The sequence below is a fragment of the Perna viridis genome, chromosome 4 (assembly GCF_037379345.1).
Source record: "Perna viridis isolate PV_CMFRI_1.1 ecotype Kerala chromosome 4, ASM3737934v1, whole genome shotgun sequence".
NCBI classification, from domain to species: domain Eukaryota; kingdom Metazoa; phylum Mollusca; class Bivalvia; order Mytilida; family Mytilidae; genus Perna; species Perna viridis.
In genome coordinates, this window is record NC_142448.1 from 14968948 (window position 1) to 14990059 (window position 21112).

A 21112-nucleotide genomic window follows, 5' to 3' on the forward strand; every position below is an offset into this window, starting at 1 on the left:
TTTGTGCACTGGAGGGAAGGGTGATGGAACCTTATCATTTGTGCAGAGACTGGAGGGAAGGGTGATGGTGGAACCTTATGGTTGTGCACAGACTGGAGTGGAGGGTGATGATGGAACCTTATCATTTGTGCACAGACTGAAAGGAAGGGTGATGGTGGAACCTTATCATTTGTGCACAGACTGGAGGGAAGGTTGGTGGAACCTTATGGTTTGTCCAGAGAATGGAGGAAAGGATGTTGGTGGGAACTTATCATTTGTGCACAGACTGTAGGGAAGGGTGGTGTTGGAACCTTATTTGTGCAGAGACTGGAGGGAAAGGTGGTGGAACCTTATGGTTTGTGCACTGGAGGGAAGGGTGATGGAACCTTATCATTTGTGCACAGGCTGGAGGGAAGGGTGGTGGATCTTTTTCATTTGTGCAGAGATTTGAAGGAAGGGTGGTTGTGCACAGACTAAAGGAAAAGGTGGTGGAACCTTCTCCCTTGAGCACAGACTGGAGGGAAGGGTGATGGTGAAACCTTATAGAACCTTATAGTTTGTGCAGACTGGAAGGAAGGGTGGTAGAACCTACTCATTTGTGCACAGACTGGATAGAAGTGCGGTGGTGGAACCTTATTGTTTCATTGTTGTTGTTCTAGGTTTTGTTCTTCACCCTTCAAGTTAATGACAAAAAAAGTATTGGCCATGCATGATGTCAAACTAATACCATACCACCCCACCATAATGATTATATCATTAAGAAACAAAACAATTATGAATTCATAAGAAACATTTATTTTTCATGAAAATTGTACATATATGGTAATTAATTTAGAATAAGGCACAAATGCTAGTTTTATGATTAAGTCAAGACTGGAATGCAAAATTTAAGTCTTAGTAATACCAATTTATTAGCCATAATAAAATTGACATCCTGGCTCCAACAAAATAAAACTTAGAAAATAGTCTTCAAATACAGCAAGAAATTTCATGGAGAAGTTCTAGCTAGGCATTGAGATTCCGAAGCATTGCAAACAGTTAAACATATTCTTATACTTTTATGCTAAACCTTAAGTTTCAATGGTACGGAAGCCAAGTTATCACATACTTTTTCTATAAAGCCAACACAGTAACAAACAATAATATACATTCTTAACAACTGATAAGTAACTAAGACACAAACAATGCACTTTCAATCTACAATTAAAGCTTCAGTAGCAAACATTTGCATTTTAAAAAACAGAGGGCAGGACCACTTTTTATTTTCCACTTTAAATCTTCTGTGATAAGAATAAGTGTTCATTCTTAATTATTTATTTTTTACCATATGTCTGGTCCTGCCTTGGTTTTTATTTCAAATCTAATCCAAGCCTCTCCTGATAAGTGATTTCAGATTACTGGATTCATGGCTTAGATCTTACTGAAAATTTATAAAAATGTTGATCAGACCAAAAAGTAAGCCACAATAAAAAAAAAAAACACAATCTTAACTCAAATTACGAAGTCTATCTGTTTATCATATAAACATCGGCTAATTCTATTTTAAGCAACAATTAACTTGACCTTACAATAGTAACTTAAAACAAAACTGGTTGCACATGTGAAAGATTTGTTTACTGATGTACCAAAACATCCTTTTGAGAAAGGGGGAACTTCTATTAGCTCAAGGAAGTCATAGAAGAGATAAGTGATAACTGTCCAACCAAAAGTGTTCTGAGAACCATATAATGGTTATGTCTATACACAGAGTATTAGTGATTTTCACAGCAAGATTATGATTTGTTAAATACATTATTGAGCAAAGTATTGACATCTGGGGACTTATATTTGTGTATTTTTTCATGTTAATAAATGAAAAAAAAGAGATCAAGAAAACGCTATCACTTTGCATTTATCTCATATCACAACCAGAAAGGTATTAAAAGGAAGCTGAAAACAAGTTTATATTTATGATAAAAGGGGAGTGTGGAACCCATGTTGATTTAATTTAACACATTACAAAACAAATGAATACATTGCTTAGTTGTAGATACCTGGTATACTTCAGCTACTACATTCTGTCTTTTAAAAAAAAAAGATCAACAGAAAAAAACTTGTGTAATTGTAATACATATAGAAACTTGTGTAATTGTAATACATATACAAACTTGTGTAATTGTAATACATATAGAAACTTGTGTAATTGTAATACATATACAAACTTGTGTAATTGTAATACATATACAAACTTGTGTAATTGTAATACATATAGAAACTTGTGTAATTGTAATACATATAAAAACTTGTGTAATTGTAATACCCGGTACATATAGAGTGGAGGAATTAATTAAATGATGTAATTGTAGCAACCTTTGAACATAAAAATATATTTTTACCGTAACTCTTCATTTTTTAAATTATGAATGAAAACAATCTTTTACAGCTTGCTTTATGGCTAATCACTAAACTCTGAAGTCTCTATGGTGACCTATAGAAGTTTTATGGTATGGCTAATCACTACTCTCAAGTCTCTGTGGTGACCTATAGAAGTTGAATTGTTTGTTGCTTGGCATTTGGTGGATCTCATCAGCAATAATATCACATCTCCTATTTTTATATTCTATATTCTATATGACTCTGATATCTGTCTGTATATTGGTAGTCAAAAAATCTTAACCAAATATGGAATTCTGATTATATAAACACAACAAAATGAAAGCAATAACTTGACCTTTAAGACAAGTTGGATATACATGTACTTTAAAATCAAATCATTTAATAGTATCATGAATCATAATTTAAATGATTTTTTTTTCAAGTCTAAATGTTTCCAGTGAAGTAAATTTATAAATGATACAAACAAAAAGAAAAATGATATAAACTGTACTACATTTTTAATATAAAGTGAACATATTAGATTTTTTTTTATTATTTTTTTATTTACAACAATGACAGTAAATAATAAACAAAAAATATTAAAAAGAACCTATTGCTTACAGTAGGCAGTATCTTTATAAAGTATTTTGGCTGCAAGATTCCAGAGGAAAAAAGACAAAAATAGAACACAATTTTGAACTTTCGATTTTCTTCAGTAATGAATCAGAAAACTAACACAGGCCAAGATAAATTAATAAAAAAAAATTCTCATCTTTTAAAATAATATTGCAAAAAATCCACCATTTTTTTCAGCCTTTCAGACCAGCCAGGAACCAGAGGGCCTTATTTAGACAGGAAATAATGTTAACATCTGAGAACATCAGCTGTAACACTTGATAGCACGCATAACAAGCCAAAGAAGAACAAGTATGCCACAAATCCTTTTTGCATTAAGATTGAATAAAATTACAGTGATCATAGCTTGATGAGTATTAGTGTACATGAAACAATTTAAATGACAGGAGCTAAGTATACTGACAGATGGAATGGTAATTACAGCTTTACAATGAAGGATCATAGTTAGCTGTGCCTGATAATGTTTATATACTGTTGAAATATTTTTATACCTGGGTCATTCCTTTTTATCATCCTATTTGGTGAGGGTCATTTTTGTTATTACAAAGAATGATTGGAATCATATTTGCAGTCTGATAATCACAGATACAATAGAAAGGAGGTATCAAATGAACAAAAACATGACATTGTTCTTAAAGGTCACAAGAAAATGACATAAACAATAACTAGCAATTCTACTGTATTGCACAATAATTGGAAGGATAGCATTCTTAAAGCAACATTAAATTTCATAGTAGAAATCACACTGATACAATTAGAAAAAAAATAGCAAAACATGTAAAGCTTGTAATGTAATTCTGTTTTATATGTCAGATTTATAAACAAAAAATGAAATGGCGAGCTCTGTGCAACGATAATTATTTCTCATCAACCAGTGGTGGTATCAATTATCTAAACATCGATTAAATACTGAGTGCTGATGCACAAAAAAAGTTGGAGAACTCCTCAGATATAGCAGTGTAATATCAGTATCAAAAAGTTGAGACAATGCCTAAGAACCTACATAACTTCAGTCAAACCAGTAATCTCAAAGTACCTGAAGCTACAACACCTTTAATATGACTGATGAATACACCGAAAGACATAGATTATCTTAATGTCATTCAATTGCACTATAAAAGTTGGTTTTATCTAATTTGAAATAATACCTCACAATAATGGTTTAATAAATAAAACAGTAATATAATCAGGATCATTTAATTCATCTCTCTTGTCAGGCAAATTTAGCAAAACAATTTACAAGTATTAAAGTAAATGATAAAAATATCATAACGTCATTTTTCATATCGGATCCATTATCAGCCCATGTTTAATATCATGCCTCAAGCCTAAAGGCTCTTGGGCTGATATCATGACCTAGAACCAATATTGGGTATATAAAATATGCCCTGTTATCATCTATCAATATCATACATTAAGATTAAAATTTCTGTTTATGCATTAGAAGTAATAGTTTTAACTTAAAGCAAACCCCTAGGTCTATACCACAAACTTCAGTATATTTGAAATATAAGAAATAATGAACATGACATGAAAAAATTTGTTTCCCATGCCATATCAACACTCAATCCACATTACCCCTCAGGCCAGTGGCCCTTGGGATGATATAGAGGTCTTATGTTGATACCGCATAAAATAGAGATTTTGACATGTAATATTCAGTCTCTATAACATTACAAGTATTAAGTTTCTGTGTATCAGTGTGATTTCTAAAAAAAGCTTACAATTGTTATACACATTACAGTACAAAACAAATTTGCAACCATGAATGTAAAATTTACCAAAATAATATGTTTAATTGTATATGTACATATCATAAAATAAACAATACATGGATTTATACATATCATAAAATAAACAATACATGGATCTCTTATCAAAATCAATTAAAATTCAATTAAAAGGATATCATCAATTATGTAAGCAATAATGAGTCAACTCAAAGACATCACAAATTATGTAAACTTAGAAAGATATGATGACACATAAAACTGGAATTCTAAGAAACGTACTCAAAATATATTTTGGATACAGTGCTAAGTGGCTAATAAGCTGAGATAGAAATGATATGCTACAAACTGTTTCAATGTGAAATCATGAATCCGAAGGTACAGATAACATATCTAAAGAGTACTACAGGACTAAACATTTAGAAGATAAACAGGTCTTCAACAAATCTACATTTAGAAAAAAGCTTTTAAAGTAGATCAAACCTATTACAAAGAACATTATTTTCTATCATGTTGCAACATAATATGAGGTATGTACTTCCAACGAGCAAGATGAAAAAAAATGTTCTTTAAATTTTTCAAAAGGATTTTTTGCCATAAATCTATTTATAGAAAAATTACAAACATTTATTGTAAAAACCCTCTTTCAAGGAGAGATAATTGATAGGAAACTGTTCTGTAGAAATGTAATGAAAATTAGAGTTTTTTAATTTTTTGGTGACCCCAAGTTTTCCTTTTTGAATCATGAAAAAATGTCAAATAGGTGTTCGTAATACAAATTTTAAAGAAACAGTGAAAATTCCGTAAAGATTCTACAAAACATGTTGTAACAATTTATCAACTATCTCCAAATTATGTTTGGTGATCTATGGTTTTTATCTAAAAATTTTACAATATGTTCATTCAAGGTCATATTTGTAAAAAAAAAAAAATAAGAAAAACTATCTACTAGTAATATTAGGTATGATCTACCTAATACTACAGTATTTCCTTTTCTGACAATTTCATTCCTTTCATTACTAATAAGAGAGCTGCATTTAAGTGGCTGTATAAAACAGCAGAACGTCAGGCCAGCAGCATAACTCTGCTAGGAAAACTCATAGTAAGCAAAATATCAACTGATATTGCAAATATTCTTATAAAACAGTTAAATAAGGGTAATCATATCGAAGTCATAAAAAGTTGCATAGAAAGAGTTGGATGGAATAATTAAAAGAAAGACTGAATCAATAGTTTATACACATAATTAAGTGTAAAAGCATAAAATGAAATATCTTCCAATTTATTCTTTTAGAATAGTAACAAAAATAAAGCAACATGTCAACTTTTTTATGCAATCCACAAACTAAAGCTACAAACATGAAGTTAAAGATGTAAAATAGGCAGATAAAACTTTCACTTCTATCGAAGGATCAATTCATTTAGTGCTATACTGTAAAATAATAAATTATTGCACATTTTAATTACTGTAATAATGTAATTTTATTTAAAGGTGATTTTAGTTTTTAGGTTTTAGTTTTTCTGATTTATAAAAATTCCACATAAGCTATGTAAGATATTCCATAACACAAGTTTCATTTGAGTAAATCACACTTTTTACAATAATAAAACATTACAATAACAATTGAAATAACATTATATGCACAAAATATCATACAACCTGGGACTAGTCCAATATAACATTCCTTTCCCAAAAAGTGAAAACTTGAAGTGAAAACTTACATGACCCAACTAATGTTATGTAAAATGACAAAAATTTAAAATAAAATACCTTAAAATGATATGATAAAACCAAAAGAGATCAGGGATTGTCAATGAACTTGGAATCTTATCTCCACACACTTCCCTGAGAAAAATCTTACGTAAGTGTGTTCTGAGCACATTGAACTTGGAATGCTTTAGATCTTAGGAATCTTCAAAAACAGTTACCTAAGAGAAAATATCATGCCTGAGTTTTTATTTTTCAAAATTGATAAATAAGGCTAAAGTTAAGTATATGGGAAAATCAACTCAGTGGAGGAAAAACCATAACATTATATTACTGGTAAACTCAAATAATAACCATAAAACTTAATCCTTTGTACATTGTATGTTACCAGAATGTCATCATAAAAGTTTCTCAATACTAAAAATAACATAATTCTTAGTTTAGCATTTTGCAGATTAAAAAATGCACAAAAATTAGCAATCACAAAATAATAAAAGCAAATTATGCTAATTTGACAGACATGTTATATTTTTCTTTTTTTAAAAGGTCATTTAATATATAAATTTACAATAACAAAATTTCCTTGTTAAAATTTGCAGTGTTGGAAATATCCATACACACTGAAATCAGAACATTCAGGAAAATAAAAATGAAAGAAATATAAAATAGGAATGGAAGGTACACAATTTGAAAGAATAAGAAACAGAAATATTTTCAAGGAACAATGGGTAACATTTTATAACCCACAATGAAAGTGCCAGGCAAAATAGGGATTTTCAATTAAAATTTATACTAACATAAAACATATTTTGTATGTATGAAAAATGCAAAACATCATGGGAGATAATATGGCAATATATATAAATATATTCTTTGTGGATATAAAATAATTCTATAGAAATAAAATCTCTTTTTTGGCAACATTGCTTGTAATTCAAGTACTAGTCTGACCACAATCTAAGAAATAGACAAAGGAATATTCCCCAAAATGAATCCACTTATTGATGATTCATTATCAAGAAAATATCTAAATGTTATACTGACTAGTACTTTAAAATGACAAAGCCTCCCAAAATAATAAACATGAAAAAGCAAGGCTGAATTGAACTCTTTATTAACCTAGCACACTAATGATTGTTAATATTTGGAAAAAATCTGCATGTTCAAATTAGAACAAAAGTTTCTATAATAACTGAACATAAAAATTATAATTAGTTTAATATTAATAAAAGAATTGTTCATAACTTAAAGTAGAATTATTTAAAATAGTATTTAATGCCTATTAATTTAATATTCAAGTAGACTGAGGTAGAGAAAAATTGTTGAAAGAATGTAGCAAACAAAAAGCGATTTTTTTTTTCATTAATAAAATTTCACATCATGAGATTAATAAGCAATAAGAAAAATTGTCAAATTATTTCCAAACATCAGCACCACAAGTTATCTGAGGAAGTCTACATGCATGTCTTTGTACCACTAAGTGATCATCTAACCCAAAATTACATTACAGGAGGGAGTTAGGGTGGGGGGGGGGGTACTTTACCTTCGCTTCCCTCCCCTAGACCAATGCCTCCCACCCTCCTGACCACAACTTCCCGACCCCTTTCATTTTACCTCTGGTTATTGTTCCCAACCATAATCCCCCACTTCCCATATTTTTCAGTCCCCATTCCCACCCCTTCAACCACTGATTCCCCTCCACTCCGTTACTGTTCCCAACCCCCTCAACCACCAATTCCCACCCTCTGTCCACCCTCCCTTACAAGGTAGTTGTTAAAGAAATCAAAAGCTTGAACCACTCCTTAAAATATTAACAACAAAAGCAAAAACAAAACAAAATTATTACATAAAACACAGGTACTAATATTCGATGTGAAACCTTTCATTATTTAATTACAGTATCACCTGTTTAAACAAAACACCTGTTAGAACAGAACCCTTTGCTCAGTAAGACAGGTTGTCAGTTCACACAAGTATAACCCTTTGCTCAATAAGACAGGTTGTCAGTTTACACAAGTTCACAATACATTGAAGGGACTTTATAATATATTTGGATTAAACAAGAGTCTCATTTCTTCAGGGTTTGGATTAGACAAGAGTCTCATTTCATAATCAGGGTTTGGATTAGACAAGAGTCTCATTTAATCAGGGTTTGAATTAGACAAGAGTCTCATTTCTTCAAGGTTTGGATTAGACAAGAGTCTCATTTCTTCAGGGTTTGGATTAAGACAGGTTTCACTGTATATACAATAACAAATTAAGACAAAAATGTAGAATCAATAAAGCCACACATTAACAAATGTTTAAGTTTGTTCTAAAACATTACTTGATGTTGGTATATAATTTATATACTTCAACTATAGGATGCACTGTATTGGGAGGTCACTTTTTTCTATGTTCTCCAACAGTTAGTACTGCCAAGCCATTGAACTGAAAAAAAAAGAAACAAACTTCCTACAATCATATCACAATGATTCTTAAATTCCAAATACTTGAAAAGGATGTATGCAAATGTGGCCCTATACAATAAAAGCAAGAATTTTTTTTCTTTACGAACTAGAAATTACTGTGAGCAGAGCTCACTTGCAGATACCCCCTACCCCTATCCCTAGAAACCATATACAGAAAGCCCTGAAAGTCAATCATGTGGGAAAACAAAATAGAAGGTGCACAATGGCATCATGTGATAAAGAAGGTGTGAAAGTTTGATCAAATTCCATTCAGCCATTCCAGGTCAACCAATGATAAAGTCCATATGTTCCACTAATAAACCCAAAAAGTCAATCAGATGGAAAAACAAAATAAAAAGTCACAATTACATCATGTGATAAAGAATGTGTGATTTTTTTTTCATCAAATTTCAAGCAGCGGTTTTAGATGAGTGGTGGATTAGAAGATAGTTCTCCCTTGGTTGAGCAATACAAAATCCATGTTTTGCATCAGAAAACCCCAAAAAGTCAGTCATATGTAAATACAGAACAAGAGGTGCACAATAACATCAGGTGATAAAGATAGTGTAAAAGTTTCAAAGAATTATATTCAGCAGTTTCAGTGAAGTTACAGATTAGAACTGTAGACAGGGGAACATATGACAGAAGAACAGACAAACGGACAGATGGATGAATGGACAGACAGTATGATCACTTTTCAAGCAGGGGTATAAAATTTAATGTTGAATATAAATAATCTTAAATAGAAAATGATTTGTAGTACATTGTATACAATACTGATAAGTTAGGGTATATATTTATTAAAGAATTTCCCAATATCATTACATGACTAAAAACATGTAAGAAATGTGTTGAATGGCTGTTTCTAAGACAAACAGTTAGGAACAAGTTAGTTCAACAACAGAAACATGCTTTATTGACCACTTGGAGCAAATATTAATAGCATATCTATAAATGACACCACTGGTTCTTGTGTCTCTTTGCTACAGATTGTCCATTCAGATTTATAAGAAAAAGGGCATAAATAAAAATAGTGCTACAATGTCACTGTACATAACGATTAAGCTTAGTATTTTTGTTGTCTCTAAATTTAAGAAAATATTAATATTTGGATGGATAGAGTTCAAGATCAATACTTACATTACTATCAATATTGTCTGTATTTATTTGCACTTGAGTGCCGGGGATAGTCATCATGCCCATTATAAGGTGGGGGAGAGGAGTACCCACTTCCCCGATCATGGTAACCACCCCCACCCCTATAACCACTATCCATATCATCAGGATAACCACTACGTCTATAATCTGGGTAACCACCACTTCTACGATCAGGTGAGTAATAACCATCATTGTGAACACCATCACCTCGACCACGGTTATGGTTGCCACCACGACCCATGCTAAAATAAAAATATCTACTTAAGCACCAAAGTAAGCACTCCCATTTCATGCAGAGAACACTATCATCATGCAAACTTTAATTCATAACTAAAAAAATCTGTGGGCCCAAGGAGGTGTGTTCCTTGATCATGTATACATAGACCTTTGGCTGGCAAAAATATTCATACCAAAAATTTTTAAAAAAAGTACTTTTTACCAGACTTTGCCAAAAGTCTAAAAAGTAACTAGTATCTAAAAATACCCTTGAAGAAAACTTATATTTCAAAATAGCAGAAACAAGGTACCACAAACATATCATATGATTTTTTGACCCTCCAAAAAATATTTAAACAATCCACCCAAAATACAGCACAGAATTTTTGTTAAAAAAAGAGAAATTGGGAGGAATGATCCTCCTACCAAAAAAGAAAAATAATAGTAAAAGCCAACTTGAATAAACATTTTCTATTAAATAAAACTTCAATAAAATATTTATTCAATGTTGCTAATTAAAATGTTTTCCTTTTCTTTTGCCCCAGTCACACCTGTCTGAAACAAAACTCCTTAAAGCCCAAATAATCTGGTTGTTAAATTTTACAAAGACATACAAGAAGATTGTCTGAAACAATAAAATTTCCATTCTTTTGTTATTAATATAAAAGGCTACAAAATTTTACTATTTGTACTGATTATTGTTGCAGACGGCTACAAGATTTTACTGTTTTGTAGAAGGCTATCGAATTTTACTGTTTTGTAGAAGGCTACAAGATTTTACTGAGTGTGTTGGTTATTGTTGTAGAAGGCTACAAGATTTCACTGCTTGTGCTGGTTATTGTTGTAGAAGGCTACAAGATTTTACTGAGTGTGCTGGTTATTGTTGTAGAAGGCTACAAGATTTCACTGCTTGTGCTGGTTATTGTTGTAGAAGGCTACAAGATTTTACTGAGTGTGTTGGTTATTGTTGTAGAAGGCTACAAGATTTTACTGAGAGTGCTGGTTATTGTTGTAGAAGGCTACAAGATTTTACTGCTTGTGCTGGTTATTGTTGTAGAAGGCTACAAGATTTTACTGAGTGTGCTGGTTATTGTTGTAGAAGGCTACAAGATTTTACTGAGTGTGCTGGTTATTGTTGTAGAAGGCTACAAGATTTCACTGCTTGTGCTGGTTATTGTTGTAGAAGGCTACAAGATTTTACTGAGAGTGCTGGTTATTGTTGAAGAAGGTTACAAAATTTTACTGCTTGTGCTGGTTATTGTGTAGAAAGCTACAAGATTTCACTGCGAAGCTACAAGATTTCACTGTCTGTGCTGGTTATTGTTGTAGAAGGCTACAAGATTTCACTGCTTGTGCTGATTATTGTTGTAGAAGGCTACAAGATTTTACTGAGTGTGCTGGTTATTGTTGTAGAAGGCTACAAGATTTCACTGCTTGTGCTGATTATTGTTGTAGAAGGCTACAAGATTTTACTGAGTGTGCTGGTAATTGTGTAGAAGGCTACAATATTTCACTGCTTGTGCTGGTTATTGTTGTAGAAGGCTGCAAGATTTCACTGCTTGTGCTGGTTATTGTTGTAGAAGGCTACAAGATTTCACTGAGTGTGCTGGTTATCGTTGTAGAAGGCTACAAGATTTCACTGCTTGTGCTGATTATTGTTGTAGAAGGCTACAAGATTTCACTGTTTGTGCTGGTTACTGTTGTAAAAAGTTAAAATCAATACAGCAATGTGTTGAACTTCTCACAAGATAGATTACTAGTAATGTATGTAATCTATACAAGTCCATACAATAGTACCAAAATTTAAACCATAAAGTGTAAAATGATTATATAGGCAAAGAAGAGGGCCAATTTTTTCTTCTGCTGATGATATAATTTACATGGACCCATAGTGGGTGATTGCATTCCCATATTAAACAGCGTTGTCTACATAAGAACTAACTTTTTATACATTCCAAAATTTGCATTGCAAACATCCAGTTTTTAAGATGTATTATCTCATTTACAAACAATAAAGGAGTTTTTTTGGTTTATTTAAAAAAAACAAAATAGGGAATGAGAGATAACTTTACCATTCTACTTACAAATACATGTGTTTATACTAATAGCTTGTGAAGCTTATATGTTAAATCTCACTTATTTTGTTTTACAGGTTCATGCAGTTACATATTCTTGTATTATCTCAGCACTAGTTATAGATAACAAATCAAATCATGTACATATAACTAAAACATCAATAAAAACAAAATTTCTATTCTCTACATCATGCTTTAAAATAAAACAAATAAGCCACTGACAGCCATTCAAGTTTAATGACATATAAGCCCCTCCTCCATTACGGTCTTACCCTGTTAATGGAATGTTGTCCCCCTGGGCACCTCCATAAGCATCATAACCTTGACCTTGGTATGAATCAATATCACTGAAAAATATATAGTTGCTTAAAGTGTATGTTTGCAATTTTTTTTCAAAATTTGAGTATGCACAGAACTCACTTTACTTTTCAAGGAAACTTAATTCATTTCTGGTTAAAAAAAATATGCCTAGTTTCAACAAAAAATACATTTTAAAGACATCTTTCTTCAATCTTGAGGAGTCACGTGACTTTTATGTTAAAAGGTGATATGTCTGATTACCTCACTACAAATATCGTAGTGACCTACCATAACCTATAATTGTGACCATCATTGATTTGTGCTCTTCTAATATTTTCTACGCCAACAAAAGGGAACGATTTTTGATAAAAGTTTTTTATGGTGTCGATATGATGATGAAAACAAAAAAAGAATTAATCAATTGTACATGAATTATAAATTTTATATGATTTAAATCTCTTGCAAAAAATGAATGTTATTATGTCTAATTAAATTAATATCCACGAATTTCTAAATTCAACTATTTGCATATTTAAGCAATTTTTGCATACTTTAATTTGTAACACATTGTCTTGGTCTATCTGAACTTTAATTTTTACACATAAGTTTTAATTAATCTTAAGATATTTGCACAATTTTTTGTTGTCTGAAAACTCGTCGTATGACTTTTTCTGATTTATGCATGTAATAAAGAGTACTGAAACCCTACATATTGCTACAATAAACCTGAGTATGCAGTTATATGATTTACATTACACAGACATGTCATCTACTTCCTGTATATTGTCACCGTGCTTTTACACAGGTGGACCAGCATGCCAGTTACATCCTGTATATTTCAATTAATTACCCAAAGGGTGGACATGACTTAATTAGATAATTAAATAATAAAACTGATGACCAAGCTAATACACAAATACACTTGTACAATTTTAAAAAAGTTTTTGAAATGATACAAATACAAAAACTCATACTCAAAAATCATAGTTTCTGAAGAAAAAAAGATTTTCATGTTGTCAAGTTTTCTTTTTATATCCTTTACGTAGTCATATTCAATATATTCATTATATAGGACCACATAAAAAGTGTTTAAAGCGAAACATGCACGATTTTTCTATTTGTGATGTAAACCATGTCAAACATATTCCAATTATCAATGCAATATCCTAAAGATACAAGATAACATATACCGTATCAACAAGTTTCTAAATAGCAATCTGATGAAATTCAGAGTTAAAATTGATGATGATTCATTTATTGAACGATCAGTGTTTAACTGTTTGATTGGTATTAAAGGTATCTCCAAGTGGCGTTACGCATTGGGCCGGGACTTTAATTTACTAACTGTACACTGCCTGGTGTTGAGAAGCTCAAATATACAATATAATTAACTGTGTCACGTTGTAGGAAAATTAATTTCATGACGACTGACAAACTGGACCCGTGGTCGCACTAAAAATGCCCATTCATAAGTCTTGCTAATTGCAGAAAATATTTTTGTAACCTGTCATAAAAAGCAGTTCTACAATAACATTTTTTTTCATTGACCTGCAAATTCAGGTCTATGGTCTTTTCAATATGAAGTGGTGCTCTAACTAAACAAGTTGAAATTTTACGAGCTTTTATTATTTATCGACCGCATTGGTCCAACATTGTGTAACTTATTTTGGGTCTTTAGATAGCAGTACTTCCGGTTTGTGCTTGTGATGTCACTTGCATAAAATTGATGGGAACCTTGAGAATGAAAACTGTCAATTTCCGCACTATGTTTCTTTGTATAGTAAAATAAATTTGCACCATTACTATTGGTGTATAAATGAATCCATAGAACCCGACTTGTAAAAATTCTGAACTTACACTTTAACTAGACTGAAACAGTTATTCTATTCCAGCATTAATCGTAACATTTAAATTTCATTGGATAATATCAAAACTAGCAACGTTTAAATTCTAAGATTGATATCCCATTTGTGTGGGACCCAAAATGGTAGTCAAGACATTACAAAACCCTAAAGTCATTCCATTTTTTAACCAATGTGCAGATAAAAGTTTCTGATTTCTAACTGCCATTTCACAGATATAATTGACAAAAAATTAGAATGGAGATAACAGTATTATAATTTTGCAAATCAAATGTCATCAATTTTGATTTAAAGGTACAAAAAATGTTTATTGGCTTCTAGTAACCAGTATATTCAATTTGTAATCATCCGAACCATAATTGATGCCTCCCTAACTTGAAAATACAACACAGTTATCACCTAACTGTTATTTCCATCAGACATTTGAAAATTGAAGCAGAAATAAAATGGACAAAAAAATATTTTTCTTAAATACTTATTTCTTATTATTTTACTTACGGGTTGTCAAACTGTGATTCCTCCTTATTTTTCTTCTTTTTAACAGTCCTGGTTTTGTGGAAGGAATCATATGGAATTTCTCTTTGGTATAAACTGGCAGTACATAAAGCAAATATAATACACGGAATGTAGAAAGCTAGACCCCATCCAAGTCCAAACCATATGGAATTCTGTAATGACCAAACAATTTGAAAGTAAAAATAAATATACCTATGGCGTCAATGGCAAGTTTCACTAGTTTTTAAATGATTCAATTAGTAATTCTATTAGTACCTTCATTCACAGTGTAATAGTATCTTAGTTAATTCAGACTGTTAATTCAGTTGGTAAAGAGTTGCCTTTTTTAATAGTTGTGGATATTCTAAAAATTATCTCTCCTTTTGAACAACTTTTGATCAAATTCCACTTGCATTCAACATGTAATGCATTTTCTGACACATTTTCATTTCAAACATTTTTTAAAACACTCACATTCTAGTGATATTTTTGTGTCATAAAAATATGTTTCTAACAAGTTAGAAAGAGTAATCAAGGGAACCAAGGTTATAGCGGTAATCAAAAGAATATAATCTTGGGACAAAGACCAGACATGGAAAACAGACATACACAACAAAGAACATAAAGAGCATGGACCAGGTGCACCGGTAGGGTAAGCGTCCTCTGCTTTTCTAGAAACACCCACCAAGTTGCTCATATAAACTGAAATATATTAGAAATGGAGATCGGATGTGATTGTATACACTTATTTGCATTATTTATTAAATGCATCACAAACTTTTGATTATTGAAAAGAACATTCAAACATTTTAATGCACCTTTTAGGTACTTGTAAACACACAGCATATATTAAAATATAAAATACTACTTGAACAGGTATTTTTGATTTCTGTTTAACTTTTATACTAACCACACGATCCAGAAAGGTTACACATACAGCATCAGACAACATCTGTACACTGGTATAGATGGGTTTACATGGTCCCACAGTTTTTATCTAAAACATAAAAATCCATTATAATTAATTATAAAAATGAACACAGTGCAGTGAAAAGAAATCCATTAAGTTGACTAAATTTCATGTATTACAGTTGAAACTGTCAAACAAAGATCAACACCAGAAACTGTTGGAATATATAATTTGAAAACTTTAAAATATTTAAAAATAAAAAAAAAGTGAGTCAGATCATGTAGGATATTTTGATTCTCTGATGACAGAACTTGGTTTTCATCATTTTTAATACTAAATATAGAAACATGTTTGGATTTTGTTGGGTCTTTTAATTGTAATTTTAGTAAATGTATTCCTTTCTTGATAAACAAATTTTGTTCTGGCAGTGGGCAAAAACAAACATATACACACAAGCCAAACTCTTCTTAGGAGAGACATGAGAAGATAAACATGTCTATACTATTGCTCAGGCTGTTGTTTAATGACAAACTTTACCATTTTTAATTGAAAAGCTCTCCCTTTAACACAAGGTGTATTTATATCACATACCAGTAATTTTTGTATGTCATCCTGGCATCCAAAACAAAAAGCTATCACACCCAGGTTATAATATCTATGATTTACTTACAAATGATTTAATATCTCCAATCTGGCGTTCAACCTCTTTCAGTAAATCATCCTGTATTTTTACCAAACTCTGAAAGGAAAAAAGAGTTGGTTAATAGTGGAGCCAACTGTTTCATCTTCTATACTTCATTTTACAGTACTGTAACAATAAAGATACATAGGTAACCAGAATAGTGTTGGTAAGGCTGCTGAGACTACAACAGGCTAATGGTATGTCTTAGCTATACATTGGTAAGCAGAATAGTGTTGGTGAGGCTGCTGAGACTACAACAGGCTAATGGTATGTCTTAGCTATACATTGGTAAGCAGAATAGTGTTGGTGAGGCTGCTGAGACTACAACAGGCTATTGGTATGTCTTAGCTATACATAGGTAAGCAGAATAGTGTTGGTGAGGCTGCTGAGACTACAACAGGCTAATGGTATGTCTTAGCTATACATAGGTAAGCAGAATAGTGTTGGTGAGGCTGCTGAGACTACAACAGGCTATTGGTATGTCTTAGCTATACATTGGTAAGCAGAATAGTGTTGGTGAGGCTACTGAGACTACAACAGGCTAATGGTATGTCTTAGCTATACATAGGTAAGCAGAACAGTGTTGGTGAGGCTGCTGAGACTACAACAGGCTATTGGTATGTCTTAGCTATACATTGGTAAGCAGAACAGTGTTGGTGAGGCTGCTGAGACTACAACAGGCTATTGGTATGTCTTAGTTATACATAGGTAACCAGAATAGTGTTGGTGAGGCTGCTGAGACTACAACAGGCTATTGGTATGTCTTAGCTATAAATAGGTAACCAGAATAGTGTTGGTGAGACTGCTGAGACTACAACAGGCTATTGGTATGTCTCAGCTATACATTGGTAAGCAGAATAGTGTTGGTAAGGCTGCTGAGACTACAACAGGCTATTGGTATGTCTTAGCTATACATCATAAAGAATGTCCTAAAATCTTTTCATCACAATACAATAAAAAAACCTTAAATGCAAAAATGAGCTAATGTAAAATGCACAGGGCTATGCATAAATTGAAATTTTTAAAATAAATGTAGATGACCATATTGCAAAACTCTTTTAACTGAAGGGATGATCTTTATCAGATTTTATTGATTTTAACTGATAGCTTCTGATTAGCTCATGATGTTACTAAGTCGGTTTGGTACTGATGCCATACTGTAAACAAAGAATCCTCCCTAAATATTTCTATGTTTTTGTTTTTCTGATGACCAAAACATGCCATCTTTTCAAGCTTTTAATTGTACTGAAAAAGAAAAATATTCAAAAATAATTTTCGCCAGCAACACAAGCACTCTTTGGAAATTTCTATTTAATTTTTCTCAGATACAGCATTCTTCCAGCTGCAAATTTTATCATTCATAAATGATTTTTCATATTGTGCCTCAATCTCTTTCTCTAAGTGTTTTGGGCTCTGAACTATAAGGAACAAGTCCCAAATTTTCACTTTCTTTGGACATTGTAACCAACTACCACTTTCACTTTACAAAGCAACTTAGTGACATCACAGCTCAATCAACTACAGTGGTGCCCATAGGTGTGGGAAATTCAAATTTCCTAATTATAAATTATAATTAATTGGTTTGAGAAATTGTTTTTTTAATTAGATTTTCATGAATATTCAACAGATAAGTTTTAATATAAATATGAATTGCACAATAACAACTCTCCTTTGAGGACAGATAAACTAACATTCATTAAGGTAGTAAAATGACCTGAATGTCAACAGTTTGAAGCATAAAGAAAGAAAAAAATCTTTTTCAATTGTTCAATAGATAATACTGAGAGCATCAAAAGTAGGTCAAGTTAACTACCAGTACATACCTTATTCAAAATACTAGCAGAATCTGAATTGAATCTTTCCTGTGATTCATTTAAACTGTTAGTAAGATTCTCAACCAGTTTCTGAAAACACAAACCATATATATAATGATCAATTTTAATTAATGAAAGGGCTGAAAAAATAAAATAATATAAAAAGTAGTTGCCTAAATACCCTTAATGCCATACTGCTTATTAGAATGATACAGAACAAAGGATACAGATACCTAGCAATTTGTAACATGGTTAACAAGTTCTCCATTGGTAACAGTATTTTTTATGATTTGAGATATCTTCTTTTTCTAATACAAAATGAAACTTAGATTCCAATTAAAAGTGTAAAAAACAACTTTCAATACTCTAAATATGAGAACTTTAGCAGCAGTCAGCTTAAGAATCATCCTTTGAGGGGTATATACCAGTATATACAGATGTGCTGGTGGAATGGGTCTGTTTTTTTCTACAGTTGAAATACATGATTGGGTCATAAATTTCTCATTTCCTATGTCAACAGGCCGTCATTTAGGAGCTATACTATATCAATGGGTCATATTTCTACAATTTTAATTTGTAATTTATTGCTAAGACAAACTTTCCAATTATCACCAATCAAACTTCAATTAGTGTCTGCTGCAGCTAATAGCAGCGGGCAAAAACTTATTTGAAAAGGTGACAAATCGATAAATTACAGATGTATTGGATTTGATCAAAAGATTTAGCAATTATGTGCCCTTTCTGCAACTTCCTGAAGACCTTTGTTTTTATTTATGATCTCTTAATACAAAAGGATGTTAGATATACAGTAGTAGAATATATGAATGGGTATGTATTTGGCACTGAAAAAAATATGAATGGCATTCATTTTCTTGCAGACAAATATATATGAATGGGGGTGTTTTTCAAGCCCCAACTGAACCCCCATACCAAGTTTTAACAAAAGTGAGCCCCACCCCCACCACCCCATGAAAATCATACAATTTTCACTCTATGTGATTTATTGAATTCAGACATTTGATGCAAAATGACTTTCAATCTGTTGGATATAATGAAAAACAATAAATAAAATAAAATAGTGAAAAATATTTTCACTGTTACCAGAGTAAGTACCACTCCTTAGCAACCACCAATTTTGGGCCTAAAATCACAAATATATCACTATTTGAATGTATTTTATATCTAATGGTGGAAATTTCTCATATAACATAATTATAATAATAAAATAGTCATGAGTAAAACAATTTACAATAAAGTACAAAACAATCTGATTGGTTTAAAACTGGTTACCATAGCAACCAAAATTCTCAATTAAAGACAAATTTCATTCTTAGGCGGACTGCTACTTAACACACAAGTAATTTTACAGTAATTGAAATACAAAATTAAAGTTTACTTACTTCAAGTGTATTCTGGTTCCTCAGATTGTTTAGAGCTTCAGATAAGTTATTCTTCAACAAACAAACAAAAAAATTAAACTAATTGTGCCAAAACATGTAATCTTAACTATCATCAATTGACCATCACTACATATATCAGGCTGGAAAAATAACTATGAATTCATGCAAAACTCCAGCAATTTCAAGCAAAGTCCTAGAAAATGCTGAAGAATCATGATAATGATACTGAAAATACCATTTGTCTAATGATTTTTCCTTCAATCTTGATAAAAATCCAATATTCCTAACAATCTCGATTTTGATTATTAAAGCTTCACAGACATGTTTACATGTATAGGGTAACATATTGTTTTTAGCCTGTATTTCAAGAATAACAAACTCCCTAATAATGACTGGATTTTTATCAAAGAGTAAGAAAACTATTTGTTGTGTGAAACACAGTGGATAAATGAAACTTACATATATAAGGATTCATTCCTGATGATAATAAACATATGTTTTCCTTTCTGAAAATCACAGTCATTCAAAGGCACTACCAATGTAAGATGAAAATCTCAGCAGTACTCATTTTTTCATATTCAGGGGAATTATCTAATTTATGATCACTGTAAATTTTTTTTACAATCATAACTTCTATTATTTTTTCACAATGAATGCTGGCCTTAATGATTTTTTTTCAATCCTTATACATTTGTACTTATCAAATAAAAATTCTACCTACTGTTATGTATACAAATAAGCACATCATATATATAAAGAGTTGAGCAAAAAAAACTAACAAAAACTGAAACCAAGTTAATAGCTTACCCTGGAACTTGACATCAGTGCTAAATCATGATTTTGAATTCGTTTAAGCTTCCCCTTCTCCTCGTCAAGTCTGTTCTATATAATTATGAAATTCAAAGTATTTTATGATGTTTGACCTTTGGGAGTATAGCATTAACTTTGATTAGGATTATTGATCAATCCTAGTCCTAAACTTTGACTCAACTAGAAATCACAAGGAAATTACTGGTTTAATCATTAACATTATCAAACTGAAGTCAACTATTAAAAGATGTCCTATTCCTGTTTAAAAGTACTTGTAAAAACCAAAAAAACAAAACTGGTAGTATTACTGATCTTCCAATTTCATACACTCAATTTGAATGTCTCAGCAAAAATAACATTATGCATTATGAATACAAGCAACCAGTAGCCATACAGTATCACTCTTACAGACCTGTAGTGAAGTGCATATCTTTAGGATTTAATAAACTTTCACTCATGTAGCACTATATGAAAAAAAATAAAATGTTTATCCACAAAGATCGGGGAGAAAAGTAGTCGAACTAGAAATAGT

The 21112-nt window shown here is 31.4% G+C and overlaps 1 protein-coding gene across 2 annotated transcripts in view; it reads right to left on the reverse strand.

Annotated features, from left to right (window-relative positions):
- Positions 1 to 751: 751 nt before the first annotated feature.
- LOC148619021 (prominin-1-A-like) overlaps positions 752 to 21112 on the reverse strand; it is a 68264-nt gene continuing 47903 nt past the window's right edge. Inside the window, exons 18-26 of one of the 2 annotated variants that reach the window (XM_088578501.1) lie at positions 20578 to 20652; positions 19771 to 19821; positions 18380 to 18460; positions 16545 to 16613; positions 15875 to 15961; positions 14968 to 15137; positions 12580 to 12654; positions 9999 to 10258; positions 752 to 8838 (exon numbers count right to left, since the gene is read on the reverse strand). In XM_088578501.1, the coding sequence (XP_088434627.1) occupies positions 10006 to 10258; positions 12580 to 12654; positions 14968 to 15137; positions 15875 to 15961; positions 16545 to 16613; positions 18380 to 18460; positions 19771 to 19821; positions 20578 to 20652 (861 nt within the window). In that variant the 3' untranslated portion in view covers positions 752 to 8838; positions 9999 to 10005. The remainder of the gene's footprint in view (positions 8839 to 9998; positions 10259 to 12579; positions 12655 to 14967; positions 15138 to 15874; positions 15962 to 16544; positions 16614 to 18379; positions 18461 to 19770; positions 19822 to 20577; positions 20653 to 21112) is intronic. The other variant, XM_088578502.1, reaches the window with a different exon arrangement.